At 44.9% G+C, this 16,910-nt stretch overlaps 1 protein-coding gene across 1 annotated transcript; it reads right to left on the bottom strand.

The window, feature by feature from the left end:
* Positions 1 to 2,774: 2,774 nt before the first annotated feature.
* Positions 2,775 to 3,722, bottom strand: LOC119565150 (olfactory receptor 52E4-like). Its single transcript, XM_037889584.1, has one exon. It carries the CDS (start codon positions 3,720 to 3,722, stop codon positions 2,775 to 2,777), a length of 948 nt encoding a protein of 315 aa, XP_037745512.1.
* Between the last annotated feature and the right edge of the window lie 13,188 nt (positions 3,723 to 16,910).

The following is a 16,910-nucleotide window of genomic DNA, read 5'->3' as shown; positions in this document are numbered from 1 at the left end:
GGACATCAAGGCTGTCAGCATCAACGGCAGGGAACAACTTGTGGGGGAAGATACAGGGACAGAAATTTCTGTAGGTAGCAGGGGTATAGTACAAGAAGGTGACACGCTGCCAGAACAGGTTTCTGAGCTTTTATTAGTAGGAGGTTACACAATCCTTATGCCTTTGGCTAAAGTGCACATAGAAACTGATAGTTTTGAAGCTGTATTTCAGTGAGGGTAGCAGACCATAACCCTATTGATATGCTAATTGGCAACAATTTCTTCTGTGTAGCTCAGGCTGCGAAAGTGTCCTCCCGCAGAAAGAAAGACTGTTCCGCTGGGGCCCTAACGGAAAAGCAAAAATTGCCAGGAACTGCTGAAGGAATGAAAGAGAGTCTCTTTGGTTCCTCTGCACGAAAACTACAGGCACAAGATGGAGTCCTGTGTCACATGAGCTGATCACATGCCTCTGCATGTTTCAGTGAGTCATAGCAGGGAGCATAAACTATATTCCAGCCAGAATGTCCCCAGGTAAGTCCATCAGGTGTGGATAAGTTTCTTCCATGGCACATGGTGTTCATTGTTGGGCCATCCACTTGAATAGTCCCTTCACATTGTGCTGGACACTCTGGACGTAAACTGCCTTGTGGGATTTACCACAGGAGCAAACACATAGTCAATATTCGTAACTGCAAATAAAAAAACGAGACGTGCATACAAATAAGAAAATCATATTCAGCAAACTGTAGCTTTTATATTGACACCTCACATGACTTATTGTTACAAGATTTGTTGCAAATATATAACAATGGTGATATTTAATGAGGAAATGTTATTTCCTCCTTGACATAACACAAGAACTAAGCGTCATCCAATCAAAGGAATAGGCAGCAGGTTTAAAACAAACAAAAGGAAGTATTTCTTCACAGTCAAGCTGTGGAACTATCTGCCATAGGATGTTGTGAAGGCCCAAACTATGACCCTGGTTCCAGTAAGAACTAGAGAAGTCCATCAAGGGCTATTGCCCAGGATGGGCAGGATTGTTGTCCCGAGCCGCTGTTTGCCACAAGCTGGTTGTGGGTGACAGAGCATGAATCACATGGGGATTGCCATGTTCTGTTCATTCCCTCTGAAGCACCTGGCGCTGGGCACTGTTGGAAGACAGACTTCTGGGCTACATGGACCATTGGTTTTACCCAGTGTGGCCATTCTGATCTTCTCCTTTAGACCCCAGATGTATCTGCCCCCTACTGTAACCCACTACACCCCACTCCCCTCCCAGAGCTGAGATACATTCCCAGGAGTCCTGACGGAGATCTCTCTCTCCACAGAGGTAGAAGCAAAGTAAGAATAAACATTAAAATTTTAACACTAACCAGTGTCCCTTAAGTGACTTCCCACAAGATGTGAGAACATGTTACTATTAGAGGTGACTAGGTCCACTATTTATTTATTTATTTTCCAGATATATATTGTCACAAATATAAAGGGAAGGGTAAACCCCTTTAAAATCCCTCCTGGCCAGAGGAAAAACCCTTTCACCTGTAAAGGGTTAAGAAGCTAGGATAACCTCGCTGGCACCAGAGCAAAATGACCAATGAGGAGACCAGATACTTTCAAAAGCTGGTGGGAGGGAGAAACAAAGGGTCTGGGTCTGCCTGTGTGATGCTTTTGCCGGGGACAGAACAGGAATGGAGTCTTTGAACTTGGTAAGTAATCTAACTAGATCTGCGCTAGTTTCTGATTTCTTTAAATGGCTGAGAAAATAAGCTGTGCTGAATGGAATGGAAATTCCTGTTTTTGTGTCTTTTTGTAACTTAAGGTTTTGCCTAGAGGGATTTTCTATGTTTTGAATCTAATTACCCTGGAAGATATTTACTGTCCTGATTTTACAGAGTTGATTCTTTTTCCTTTTTCTTCTATTAACATTCTTCTTGTAAGAAACTGAATGCATTTTCATTGTTCTTAAAATCCAAGAGGTTTGGGTCTGTGGTCACCTATGCAAATTGGTGAGGATTTTTATCAAACCTTCCCCAGCAAGGGGGGTGCATGGTTTTGCTGAGGATTTTGGCAGGAAAGACATTTCCAAACAACTCTTTCCCAGTAACCGGTTAAACGTTTGGTGGTGGCAGCGAAAGTCCAAGGGCAAAGGGTAAAATAGTTTGTACCTTGGGGAAGTTTTAACCTAAGCTGGTAAAAGTAAGCTTTGGAGGTTTTCATTCAGGTCCCTACATCTGTACCCTAGAGTTCAGAGTGGGGAAGGAACCTTGACATATATATATATATATATATATATATATATATATATATATATATATATATATATATATATATAGGAGGTGGAAAATGTTCCAGCAACTGGCAAGGGGAGGGGAAGAGAGGAGCAAGTGAGAGGGGTAGGGCATTGGAGAGAAGACACACAGCAGGGGTGGAGCCTTGACAGAACAGATGGGGCAAGATTGTCATTTCAGGAGTCCAACCACCAGCAACTGGAAAGGTGGCAACCCAGTGAATTGCACATAGACTGATTCCCCAGTTTATCATGCTGACACAGCACAGTAAGGACAGGAAAGGGTTTAATGTCTCTTGACTTCCAGAGTAGCAGCCGTGTTAGTCTGTATCCGCAAAAAGAAAAGGAGGACTTGTGGCACTTTAGAGACTAACAAATTTATTTGAGCATAAACATTCGTGAGCTACAGCTCACTTCATCGGATGCATTCAATAAATGATTCAGGGAAGAGGGCCCAGCACCGTGCACCAGCCAGCTCTGCACGGACCTCAGTCTGAGAAAACATTTAGGTCCCTTTAGGAGTAAAGAGTCGGAGCAGCTTCTCCCGGATTTGTTTGGTCCTCACCCCGTAGATGATGGGGTGGAGCAAGGGGGGCACCAGGAGGTACACATTGGCAATGAGAACCAGGAGGTGCAGTGGCACATTATGGCCAAACCGCTGCGTGAGGGAGGAGAAGAAACCTGGCATGTAGAAAGCTAAGATGGCACAAAGGTGAGAGATGCAGGTCCCAAAAGTTTTGAGCCGGACATCCTTTGTGGGGAGGCGGAAGATGGCCCGGAGGATCTGAGTATAGGACACAGTGATGAAAAACACGTCCATTCCAATCTCAGAGAAAAGATCAAACAGGCCGTAGTAACTACTGATGCGAATGTCAGCACAGGCCAGGTTCACCACAGCTATGTGCTCACAATAGGTGTGAGGGATGATGTTGGTTCTGCAATATGGCCACCGTCTCGCCAGGAGGGGGTAGGGTAATGCGAATATTCCACTACGCAGCAGCACGGCCAGTCCGATCTTGGCCACAACAGAGTTTGTCAGGATGCTGGAATGTCTCAGAGGATGGCAGATGGCCACATAGCGATCCAAAGCCATGGCCACGAGGATTCCAGACTCCATTGCTGAGAAGCAGAGAAGGACGTACATCTGGGTGAGGCAGGCACTGAAACTAATCTCCCTGGTATTGAACCAGAAGATATTCAGCATTTTGGGCAGGGTGGATGTGGACATGACCAGGTCAGTGATGGCCAGCATGCAGAGGAAATAGTACATGGGCCCATGGAGGCTTTGCTCCATCTTTACAATGAACAGGATGGTGAAGTTCCCCAAGACAGCTATGGTGTACATTGTGCAGAAGGGGATGGAGATCCAGATGTGGGCTGCCTCCAAGCCAGGAATGCCAAGCAGGATGAAGGTGGAGGGGTTGGTGAAGTTGGTTGTGTTGGAATCTGACATGGAATAGGGGAGAAGGTGTCCAACTCTGAGGCGGAACGCTGTTTCCTGCATGTACCGTATGTTCCCCTGACTTTCTGTGTGTGCCCAGGATGCCTGGATGGAGAGAGAATGTTAATCTGAGATATTACACGCACTACTGGAGGCAGTTCTCATGGGTGAAGCAGATTGTTCGCTCTTCACTCACTGAAAAATGACATTTGAATTGTTCAGAGAAAACAACTATGAACAATGACCATATTAAAGCCAATTCCACATTTAATGGGGCTCCCTGTGTTAATAATTCCTACACTTAGTGGTGGGGGAACCTTAAGAGGCACCAGCAGGAAACACAAGTGTGGATACTGGTTATCCATCATTATTCCTTAATGCAATGAGAGCCAGCTTAGGGACTCCATGCTGTAGGAGTTCCCCATTCATCAAGTTGCTTGATATGTGAGAGTGGAAAAAAAACAAACTTTTGTAAGACATGTGCTAGAAGAAACATCCCAATTCGAACATACCTCAGGGAAAAGACCTGGGCGCCATTGACAGCAGCTCAAGAGAAACACCTGCTGACAGGCTCTGAGAATGGGGGAGGCTGCCATATGCAAACAGATCGAAAAGTCATGGCTACGCCCCCTGATACCTGACACCATGCAGAAAAGTCTGGGACTCTTTCGTTTACAGAAGAGACAAAGAAGGGAACATATGAGAGAGGAGAGGAAAATAAAAAATGATACTGATTTATGTTCCAATGGACAAAGAGAGAACAGTTCCCAACCAGTACTATCTAGAGACACTGAGTGCTCCAAGAGGACTAATTCCCCAAAGCTGAAGAAAACTGTCAGCAAAATTGATTGGAGGAAAAATTATACAGAAAAATATGAATGAAAATTGGTCGTTCTTTCGCGGAAAAAGTCATGATTCCACAGTAAACAAAATGAACAACTTTGGGTAAAAATCCACTTCAGTGGCAAAGGGAAGGCAGAAATTAGGGGGGAAAAGAATATATAACAAAGGGGGAAAAGGGAATCCAGAGAGCCAAGAATACAAATGGAAAGACGTCAGGGAAAACTCCACATTTGGCAGGGCTGAGGATAACAAAAAAGGAGGTTCTTACGTATGTTAACAACAAGAGAAATCACAGAAAAATGTTATGGCAATTCCTGTGTTAAATGTCAAGTATTAAAAAATAAAGGGAAAGTGCTTTTTATAAAAGATTTGACAAGGTTAAAAAACAATGGAAAAGCTGGTCTGGGATTAGTTGTTTTTTGTTTTTTTTTTAAAGTGTAGATATGTAATTAATGCCAGTCAACAACAGGGTTTATACAAAACAGATCTTGTCAAATAAACCTGATTTCACCCTTTTTGGAGAGTACACATTTGTGGATCAAGGGAACACATGTGGTGGATCAAAGGAACCATGCAGAGGCAATGGACCTTCTTTTCTCAGAGGCATTTGATTTAGTGGAGGAAAATATTGAGGTAAAAAAATTAACACCCTACAATATCAGTAGAGAACATGCAAAATGGACTGAAAACTGGCTAAGTGACGGATCTCGGAAAGCTGTTGTTGATAGGCCTTCGTCAGTGAACGGGGCTGTTTGTAGTCAGGTTCTGCAGGGATCAGTTCTATGCCTGAGGCTACTCAATACTTTCATGAATGATCTGGAAGGAAATAGAAGATCACTGCAGATAAAATTTTCAGATGACCCAAAGATTGGCAGAGTGGTTGCAATGAGGTGGCCAGGGCAGGCATACCGATTGATTTGGAGCACTTGGAATGTGGGGCCCATGCAAACAAAATGTTTTAATAAGTCAAATGCAGAATCCTTGGAACAGGGAATGCAGGCCTGACCCACAGACGACAGCACTGTATTATGGAATGCAAGGACCCGGAAACGGATTTAGGGGACATTGTGGACAGCCAACTCATCTTGAGAGCCCAGTGAGATGCTGTAGCATAAAGGGATGATGGGGTCCTCGGATACATAAACAGGGGAGAAGTGAGTTGGAGCAGGGGAAGGATTTTACCTCTGCAGATGTATAGACTTTGAAGATGTATATCTCTATAGCTTATCAAAAAGATGATCAGGCGGAAACTTTCATGGGGAGAAATCCATGCCTAGTAATGGCTCTGTAATCTACCAGAGAAAGGCTGATCAAGACCGAAGGGCTGGAAGCTGAAGCAAGGCAAATTCTAGCTATAAACTAGGGCCACATATTTAGCAATGAGGGTGATTAATCACTGAGACACACTGAGAAGGGAAGTAGTGGATTCTCCAAGTCTCCATGTTGGCAGATCGAGACTGGATGCTTTTCTGGAAGATCTGCTTCAATGGTCTACACCAGGGTTAGGATGATATAGCTACATGTCTCTGGGGTGTGGATTTTTTTTGCTGTTTCAAAAAAGGCAAATGCAATGTTAGGTTATATGAGCAGAGGTATAACATGGCAGTCACAGTACGTGATCGTATTCCTCTACTCGGTGGGGGTTAGGTCTCAATAGTAATGTGTCCAATTTTGCTCAGTAATGTATAGAAAGGATGTAGACAAACTGGAAAGGATCCATAGGCAAGAGACAAAGGTTATGCACAGGATGGAATGCAAGCCGTAGGAACCGGTATGTTTATTTGGAAAAGTGGAGATTAATGGGGGACAAGATAGTGAACTTCAAATACTTGAAAGGCTGCCATAAAAAGGTGGAGGAAAGTTATTTTGTCTTACATTGAGAGAGGCAGGACAAAAGGCAATGGGTTGAAACTCCAGCATAGCAGATTTAAATTAAATTTCAGGAAAATCTTTCTAACTTGAAGTACAGGAGGCCAATGGAACAGACACCCAGGGAAGTCATGGAATCTCCGTCTGTGGAGGTTTTCCAAAGACGTGTGAATAGCCATCAGTCTTAGATGACTAAGACAAAACAAATCTTGCATCTTGTCAGGGGGTTAGACTAGCTGTCCTTTGCCTTCCCTTATAACTCTATGGCTCTATCATTCTATAATGCAAAATCCTAGTGTAGATCAGGCCTTCGTCACACACAAGCCTTTCGGCTCAATACAGAGGTAACTGAGTTGTAATTAATGGGCCTGTGCTTTACAGGAGGTCAGACTGGATGATCACATGGTCTCTTCTGACCTTAAACCCTATGGATCTATTGATAAAGAAAGTAGATCAGGCATTTATATTCAATGTGTCTCCTAACATGAACAAGGGAGCATTTAGTTAAATTGGAAGTCTGAACATATAACAACGAGAAAAGAAATTGCTAACATAATCCATTTTTGACCTGTAAAACTCCTTGCTACCGAAATTATTGGAGTGAACAGCTTAGCTGAAAGGGATTCACAAATCGATTGGCTATTCATAGATTCATAGATATTTGGTCAGAAGGGACCATTATGATCACCTAGTCTGACCTCCTGCACAACGCAGGCCACAGAATTTCACCCGCCACTCCTGCAAGAAACCTCTCACCTATGTCTGAGCTATTGAAGTCCTCAAATCGTGGTTTAAAGACTTCAAGGAGCAGAGAATCCTCCAGCAAGTGACCCATGCCCCATGCTACAGAGGAAGGCGAAAAACCTCCAGGGCCTCTTCCAATCTGCCCTGGAGGAAAATTCCTTCCCGAACCCAGATATGGCGATCAGCTAAATCCTGAGCATATGGGCAAGATTCATCAGCCAGATACTCCAGAAAATTCTTTCCTGTCTAACTCAGATCCCACCCCATCTAATATCCCATCACAGGCCATTGGGCCTATTTACCATGAATATTTAATTACCAAAACCATGTTATCCCATCATACCATCTCCTCCATAAACTTATCGAGTTTAATCTTGAAGCCAGATAGATCTTTTGCCCCCACTGCTTCCCTTGGAAGGCTATTCCAAAACTTCACTCCTCTGATGGTTAGAAACCTTCGTCTAATTTCTAGTCTAAATTTCCTGGTGGGCAGTTTATATCCATTTGCTCTTGTGTCCACATTGGTACTGAGCTTAAATAATTTCTCTCCCTCTCCGGTATTTATCCCTCTGATATTTTTATAGAGAGCAACCATATTTCCCCTCAACCTTCTTTTAGTTAGGTTAAAAACAAGCCAAGCTCCTTGAGTCTCCTTTCATAAGAAAAGTTTTCCATTCCTCGGATCATCCTAGTAGCCCTTCTCTGTACCTGTTCCAGTTTGAATTCATCCTTCTTAAACATGGGAGACCAGAACTGCACACAGTATTCCAGGTGAGGTCTCACCAGGGCCTTGTATAATGGAGCTAAAACCTCCTTATCCTCACTGGAAATACTTCTCCTGATGCATCCCATGACCGCATTAGCTTTTTTCACAGCCATATCACATTGTCGGTGGAGTTGCTGTCATCACCTGTAGTTAAGGCTGTCTGACACTTGAATAAAAGACCCCATTTTCAGTTGCTTATGAATTTGCCAAATTTTAGGTGTTTGGACTGAAATTTCCCATGCTGGGTGGCTGCTTTGAGCAGAATTGTGTTTTGAAAGTTTCAGGAATAACAGTTCAGCCGACTTCTCGAATGAAACTTGGAGAAAGTATGTGTTTCCCACGTTGAAAAATTCTTACTATTGTTCTAGTGAGGAGCGCTAGCACCTCCAAGCTTTCCAGCAGCTAAAAGTCAGGTAAGAGCCCCTGTCCCCCTGCCCCATTAACAGCCAGAGCCCTGAAATACAAGAGGGGAGGGTGACCGTGTCTGTGCCTTAACACACAGCTTGCCCCTGATGTCTCTACTCAGTTCTTCCTCCAAGGGGAGTTTTGCCTCACTGGGGCCTGAGCAAAGTACTGGCCACTGATTCAGAATTTGGTCTTCTATTGTACATCTACTTACACCTTTCTTTCTGAAGGATCCCCTCTGCCACTGAAATGCAGCCACCTCGGGGCGGTAGTCCTTCAGGCAGGATGACCAGGGGTGCCCAGAAAAGAGTGACATTTTGGCCAGTGATTCTTTAGCAAACTCATCACCTATGGGAAGGGCCGTGGGATGTGTCATGGTTGTGCAGAGCGGAAAGGACCCCAGACGTCCACTCTGTACCATCACGTCCACGTTGCTCGGTGTTTGTCGAGCAGGTGATCTCCTCAGCAAGAAATGGGTACCTGTGAATTCTGAGATGGAAGCGTCTTCCCTGGGAATCCCCCTCAGGTAGCCGTGTCCCAAACCTCTCTCACCCCAGCATCTGCAGCAACATGCCACACCGAGAGCCGATCCAAGGGTGTGCAGCATTTATAATATAGCTCTGTGCAATTCCAGTGGGGTTCGCTCAGCCTCGAGGGGAGAAGAGAGCATCTGAATGTAAACAGGCTGCAGAGAAGCATGTCTCTTCTTCTGTGCTAATTATTCAGCTTTAGGAGTAAACATTCATTAAGGGACTGTCCCAAAGGGAGATGAGAGCTCCGGGGATCTGTGCTGAGTGAGAGAAGAATTGGCTGTTTGTGTATTTGTGTATATTTATAAAATACAGTTGATTTGAAAGAAAATAAGGGATAATTGCCTAGATGGATGGATAGATAGATAGATAGATAGATAGATAGATAGATAGATAGGAGACAGACAGATCTGGAAAAAGGTGACCGAGGGGAGACGTGAGCATTTTCTGCTGTTGCTATGGGCTCAGAGATCAGTAAATCTCATGTGCAGAGGTAAACTCCTTCCCCTGCTCCAACTCACCACTCCCCTGTCTATGCATCCAAGCCCTTTCGGCCACAGCATCGCACTGGGAGCTCAGGATGACTTGGTTATCCACAGAGATCACTTAGTGCTTTTCAGGGTCTCTGCGTTCCATAATACAGCGCCCTGGTCTGTGGGTCGGGCCTGCATTCCCTGTTCCAAGAGGATCACTTTGCATTTGTCTTTATTAAAACATATTGTTTGCATGGGCCCAGCTCACCAAATGTTCCAGATCAAATGTTATGCCTGCCCCAGCCGCCTCATTGCAACCACTCTGCCAGCCTTTGGGACATTTGCTTCTTTTATCTGCAGTGATTTCCTCTTTCCTTCCAGATCCTTGACTGAAATACTGAACAGCATCTGGCCTAGACATGAGCCCTTCAGAACCCCACTAGAAACAGCCCCATTCACTGACAATGGCCATTGACAGCTGGTTTCCGATATCCGCCAGCCAGTTTTTAGTCCATTTTACGTGCGCTCCACTGATATTGTAGCGCGTTCCTTTTATTATCGGAATGTTTCCCCTGCTAAATCAAGTGCCTCAGAGAAATCAATTTTACTGCATCTGTGCAGTTCCCTTGATCAACCAAACCTGTATTCTCTTTAAACAATGACATTGGGGGTTTTTTGACAACACCTGTTTTCCATAAACCAAGTTGTTGACTGCTATTAATTATATTCCTGGACTTTTTCAAAACTAATCCCAGACCACTGTTTCCATTGTTTCCTAGCCTTGTCAAATCTTTTTTTTAAAACTTTCCCTTTGTAAAACAACCTTTACATTTCACACAGTACTGCCTTTTCTTTTTTGTTTGCTCTGCTGCTGCCTGATTGTACACTTCTGCTTCCCCGTGAGCTGCGTGGTCATTGTTCAGTTCATACCTCTGGTGTTCACAACTCTAATTTTCTACTATCGATGCTCCTTAACACCCTCCTAGATAGCTAATGGCCTGGAACGCATTTCATTGTGTCAGGTGATACGAGTGTCATACTGCTTCTTTCCAAATGCAGGAAAAAAATGGAACATATTTACCTTTTCTGCAACATTAACAAGTTTCCTTTCTCTGTCTAGTAATTGGCCTAAAACTTTTCAAGGATTTCTTTGGATGTTAATATACTTAGTAACCTCCTTTTTCATTTCCTTAGGCATGCTAAACATGGATTTTTCCCTGAAGTCTTTAAAGTCCCTTATCAGTTTTAATAAATTCCAATTTGTATTACTTACTGTCCATTTTCCCTTTCACCCCAAATGTAATATATCGCTTTCCGCCGCAATTGCTACCTTCCCTTCACTACGGAACTAGGTTTTTAGTCAAAGTTGTCCACCTCTTTGACTGTGGACTCCTGGCGTTTTAGCTGTCTAATAAACTCCTCTTAAATAACTCCCAGTTTTCATTCCCATTTTTCTTTCTGAATTTCCTGCCATTAGTTTTGCTGAGAATTTTCCTCAGGTTTGGGCAAATACCCTTGTTGAAGCACTAAATATCTATCGATATTACTGGTTGGGAACTGTTCTCTGTTTGTGCATGTGAATGTAATCCGTTCCATTCTTTATTTTTCTCTCCTCTATCATATGCCCCCTTCTTTGTCTTTTCTCTTAACTCAACACTTTTCAGTCTGTCCGCATGTGGCAGCGTTCCCCATTCCCATAGCCTGTTTCAGAAATCCCCTTTCTATCTGCTAAATGCTTTATAGAGATTGGGTGCCCACAACTGAGCACATATCCAGAGCAGGTTATTCTCCAGCCTATTGCGTAGGCATCCAAACATTGTCGCTGTCCGGCTAGTGCTGCAAATGAGCAGGTGTTTCCGTGGAGCTGCAATCAGTGAGGATTTTTCCCTGGTTTGTGTCCTAGTTGGGATGTTTCCCCTGGCACATGACTTGGCAAAGGTTTCGTTTTTTACCACTCTCATATTTTGCGCAGCCGGGGGTAATGGGGAACTCCATACAGCATGGACACTTTTGCCTGGGTTTCATTGTGTTAAGGAAGAATGAGGGATAAACTGCACCCGTACACATTTTTCCTGCTGGTGCCCATGAAGGTTTCCCACACCATGACTTGTAGGAATCATTGACCAATGGATCACCATTAAATATGGAATTGGCATTAATAGGGTCAGTTGTTCATAATTTACTTCTCTGAATCATGTAAATCTCATTTTTCAGTGTGTGAAGAATGAACGATCTGCTTCACCCATGACAACAGCCTCCAGTAGTCCATGTAGTGTCTCATATTTACATTCTCTCTCCATCCAGGCATTTGTATTGCGACCATCACCCTAGACTCTGGGCACATACAAGAAATCAGGGGAACGTACAGTACATATAAGACACACCACTCTACTTCAGAGTTGGACACCTTCTCCCCTACTCCATGTCAGATTCCAACACAACCGACTTCACCAACCCCTCCACCTTCCTCCTGCTGGGCATTCCTGAGGGGTTAAGAAGCTCTAATAACCTATTTGGCACCTGACCTGAAGGACCATTGAGGAAAGTAGATACTTTCAAATCCGGCGGGTGGGGCGGGGGAAGATTTGTTTGTGGCTCTCTTGCTTTGTTCCCTCTCCAGATGGAGGGAGAGACCAAGCAGGTACAACATCTCCTGAAAACATACCTGGAATGATCCATCTAAAATTATAGAAATTGTAAGTAAGGCAAGGAAATGTGTTAGGTTATCTTTGGTTTTGGCTTGTGAATTTTCCTATGCTACAAAGATAGTTTTATTCCTGTTTTTCTAACTGTGAAGCTGAGCCAGAGGGGAATCCTCTGTGTTTGAAATCTTTTTATTACCCTGTAAAGTTACCTTCCATCCTGATTTTGCAGGTGTGATTCCTTTACTTTTTGGTTTCCAAAGAAAGTTCTTCTTTTAAGAACCTGATTGATTTTCAGTGTCCTGAGGACAAAGGGCCTGGTCTGTGCTCACACTGCTAACCAATTGGTTGGTATATTATTCTCAAGCCTCCCCTGGAAATGGGGGTGAAGAAGCTTGGGGGGATATTTTGGGGGGATAAGGATTCCAAGTGACCCATCCCTGAATTTTTGTATAAATCATTTATTGGTGGTAGGAATACCGTCCAAGGACTAGGAAAGGAATTTGTGCCTTGGGGAAGTTTTTAACCTAAGCTGGTAGAATATAAGGTTAGGAGGCCCTTCATGCAGGTCCCCACATCTGTACCCCAGAGTTCAGAGTGTGTGGAGGGGAACCCTGACAGTGTAGCCAGCCAGCCCCCTTGACTTAGAACAACCTTAAATTGTGTTTGATGAAAGCATCTTCCAGAAATTCTTCCAGGTCTAGATCCACAAAGGAATTCATGTAAATACTGAATTTAGGCTCCACGGCCATTTTCAAACCCCGGCTCATCTGCTGTCCAGCCGTGTAGGAGCCTAAGATTCCACCAGTAGCCTGCACAAAGTAACCTGAAAGCTGACACTGCTTCACAGCTAACGAGCTGCTCAGAGTCTTTGCTCAGGCCTCAATTCTGGTGGGTTTCTCCAACGAGATGTTCCTCTCACCCATCTGCCCCGCAAATCCGCTCTGTTAGGGGTTCTCTGACCATGCCTCCTGGATGGGGCCTTGCAGCTCATGAATACATGTGTGCATGTCTCTGTGTGTGTGTGTACACATGGGTCCATGTGTGTCCATGTACGTCCATGTGTGTGTGTGCGCGCGTGCATGTGTGTGTGTATGTGCATGTGGATCCATGTTTGTGGGTGTGCGCTCATGGTCTGTGATACTTCTTACTACAGACCCAGGCCACAGAATACTATTAATATTATTAGAATAGGTTTATTTCTGGAGGTTCCCAAGGCATGCCACTGAGTGTGTACAGGACTAGCAAGGTGCAAGCACTGCCAAATTCAAGTACCTTTAGGAGTAAAGGGATTTCAGCACTGGAATGTTTAAGATCGCCTTTAATGTCAACAACATCAGGCACCCAGGCAGACAGGTGAGTGTTGCCCACTGCCAAGTAACCCAGGGAGGAAGGGGGGAATTACAAGAGGCTCGACTTAAATGTATACCCCAATCTAAAATAACATTGTAAGGGAACCAAAAAGTGTCACCGTAGCTGAACAACAAAGTAAAAGAAGCAGCGAGAGGAATTATTTAAGCTCAGTACCAATGTGGACACAAGAACAAATGGATATAAACTGGCCACCAGGAAATTTAGACTAGAAATTAGACAAAGGTTTCTAACCATCAGAGGAGTGAAGTTTTGGAATAGCCTTCCAAGGGAAGCAGTGGGGGCAAAAGATCTATCTGGCTTTAAGATTAAACTCGATAAGTTTATGGAGGAGATCGTATGATGGATAACATGGTTTTGGTAATTTAATATTCATGGTAAATAGGCCCAATGGCCTGTGATGGGATATTAGATGGGGTGGGATCTGAGTTAGCCAGGAAAGAATTTTCTGTAGTATCTGGCTGATGAATCTTGCCCATATGCTCAGGGTTCAGCTGATTGCCATATTTGGGGTCAGGAAGGAATTTTCCTCCAGGGCAAATTGGAAGAGGCCCTGGAGGTTTTTCACCTTCCTCTGTAGCATGGGGCACTGGTCACTTGCTGGAGGATACTCTGCTCCTTGAAGTCTTTAAACTACGACTTGAGGACTTCAATAGCACAGATATAGGTGAGAGGTTTATCGCAGGAGTGGTGGGTGAAATTCTGTGGCCTGTGTTGTGCAGGAGGTCAGACTAGATGATCATAATTGTCCCTTCTGACCTAAATATCTATGTATCTATGAGAGGCAAAAAGGCTTCATTTAAATAGTGGAATTTAAATCCTATTGAGGAAAATCGAAAGGAGCATAAACTCTGGCAAATGAAGTTTAAGAGTATAATTTGGAAGGTTAAAAAAAGAATTTGAAGAACAGTTAGCCAAAGACTCAGAAAGTAATAGCAAAAAAAGTTGCAAGGAGAAGGAACTACTAGGATGAACCATCATGTGCACTCTAAAAAGAATTCTGTGCTGAGTAAAGTACTTCCTCAGAAGGAGAAACAGAGTCATCCTCTGGGCCAGGCAGGACAGATTGGAAATGTTAAAGTAGGCTGAAGACAGTTATTCCTTCTTGGAGAGGGAAGATCCTTGAAGAACACTGCTGGGTACCAGGAAACACCAATGGATCTCGAGCCCTTCTAGACCATACATCTGGAGCAAGCCAAACTAGGCTCCAGCCAGCCAATTTACTGACTAATGCCATCAAAGGAAGAGTGCTGGTGAGTCTTCTGATCTCACGTGTGAAGTCTGTGGGGTTGCATTCTCAGAATAGAACTGCAGAGGTACACTGGGATGAGGAAGAGGTTCCTTGGGTGAAGGTAACATTTGAAGAGAATGGAAATGAGCTGTGGGTGACAAGGAGGGAGAAGTGAGTACAAGTTACTTTTCCTCTAAAGATGTGGCGGGAGACTGCCTGTTCCAGTTCAAGCCTCACTCCAAGGGCTGGTTCCTGCACAGGGGGCTAACTGAGGGTGCTGCCAGAAAAGCGTCAAGGAGTCTTTTCTAAGGATGAGGTGATCAATTTCAATGACTGTGTCAAAGGTGTCCATTACAGCCCAAAAAGAGCCACTGAAGTTGCTCTCAGTAAAACTAAAGATGCAGCCCAAAGTAGGAAAAGGACTTATGATCGCAAGTCCAGTGGGGCTCTCATAAGCTGTGGTAAGCAGGTACCAGTTTGTAAGCATAGATGCTGGGTCATAATAAAATACAAGGGAAGTGGGAGTCAAACGCCCACATTGTGGTCACTCACAATAATCCTGCACTGCCAGTTTACACTATCCAGCCTGAATGTGGAGGTCCTGAGAGAGTGGTCCATGGGGACCAGCTAAAACATTGGACTTTTAGTCCAGCCAGGGCTCACAGGAGTCACAGAGCATCATGTCCGGAGGAGACTGAAACCAATGGGGCAAATGCAAACCCTGATGAAAATAGACTGATCCCTCAAATTGACCTGGTGTTACCTGGGGACAAGGGAACATAAAATATGGGTAATGAACCACCAGTCTTAAGAAAGTCCCAGAGAACTACTAAGGGTGTCCTGATTATTAAACTTAGAGATGATCATGTTATTGGTTCTATGTAGTCTTTAGTGAATATAATGTATAGTATCAAGAATTGGACAGGGGGTTTTAAGTATGATAAATGTTCTTTTATTCATTGCAAATGTATTTTTTTAATCTATAAATGTGGATAATATGGGGCCAGATATGCTGGTGTGAATGTTCTGGTTGTGGCAGAATTATAGTAAGGAGGGATGTAAATTCCTGGTCACTCACTAAAATTCAGTGAGGATTTTTGGTTGGCCCTTTCCTAGTCCCAAAAGGAACGGGAAGGGTCCAAACCAGTCCCCAGAGTCAGTGAGGAGAGGCCAACATTACCTGTCAGCCTGATTGACAAGGTAGGCAGACCAGGGAGGAAGTCTGGAGGTCACGAGGTTCCCGTCGTCTGTGTGAGCTGGGCCTGCCTGGGACAGAGCAGGGTTGAGCTAAGGAGACAGCAGGGGCCTGGGCAGAGCTGAGAGCAGAGACAGGCCGGCCAGAACCAGAACCAGAGAAGTAGCCCAGGGAGTTGAGCTGGGAGCAGAGCTGCAGCAGCCCGAAGCAGAGAGGCCAGAGAAGCATCCCAGGGAGCTGGAGGCCGAGCAGCAGCAGCGCTGGGGCAGGGGCTGGGGCTGGGGCTGGGGCTGGGTGCAGTGTACAGTTGGAGAGAGCAAGGAAGACCCTGGGCAGAGGGACAAGCGCAGGGAAATACCCCTAGTCAAGAGGCCTTGCAGGCCAGAATTGGAGGGGAATCGTAACTCTGTTGGGTGAGGATGATGCTGTGGAGAGGGGCCCTACCACCTAAAGCCTGAGACATATGGCCACTGACAGAGCAAGTGTCTGACCCACAGCACCCCTGCAGCACAGCCAGGGCCTGGGCAAGAGGCCTGGGACATGGGAGGGACAGACTGTGAACTGCCCTGACACTCTAGAGACGGCTGGTTTTGGTGTTCCTGTAGAAGAGGGGGTTCTATGTTTTTCTTTATCCTTTCCATATATCCTTTTTTTTTTCTTTTGGTTGGTGTTCATTTTTGAAAATATGTTTGGCTTCATTGTGAGGGCTGAGAATGATCCTCGCAGGCAGGAGGATCCCCAGCCGGCCTTGCACCAATCCCTGAAACGCAGGGGGAAGTCACAGAAGTTGCGAGCCCACCAGTAGACCAGGATGTTCTGCCTCCCGGTTACCCTCCACTCCTCCAAAACAGCCCTCATGGCCCAGACGATGAGATAGAAGTCTCCCAGTGCTGGAGAGGGAGCTTCACCTTATGCTTGAAACCACAGGTGTCCACCAGAAAATGGTGTAGCTCATCCCTCAGCACAGTCGGGGACAGGGTTGCGGACCCATGATCATCATCTCGCTGGGCCTCTGTTACGACCCTGTGGCCCATGGAGGTTGGCAAAGAGGGGGCAGACCACTGGTGCGGCGATTGTACCTGTGGCTCTGTTCAACCCGTCTCTGTGCCCGGAAAGGGATAGAGAGGTGGA

Source organism: Chelonia mydas, chromosome 1 (assembly GCF_015237465.2).
Source record: "Chelonia mydas isolate rCheMyd1 chromosome 1, rCheMyd1.pri.v2, whole genome shotgun sequence".
NCBI classification, from domain to species: Eukaryota; Metazoa; Chordata; order Testudines; family Cheloniidae; genus Chelonia; species Chelonia mydas.
This window is presented reverse-complemented; position numbering and strand designations above follow the sequence as displayed.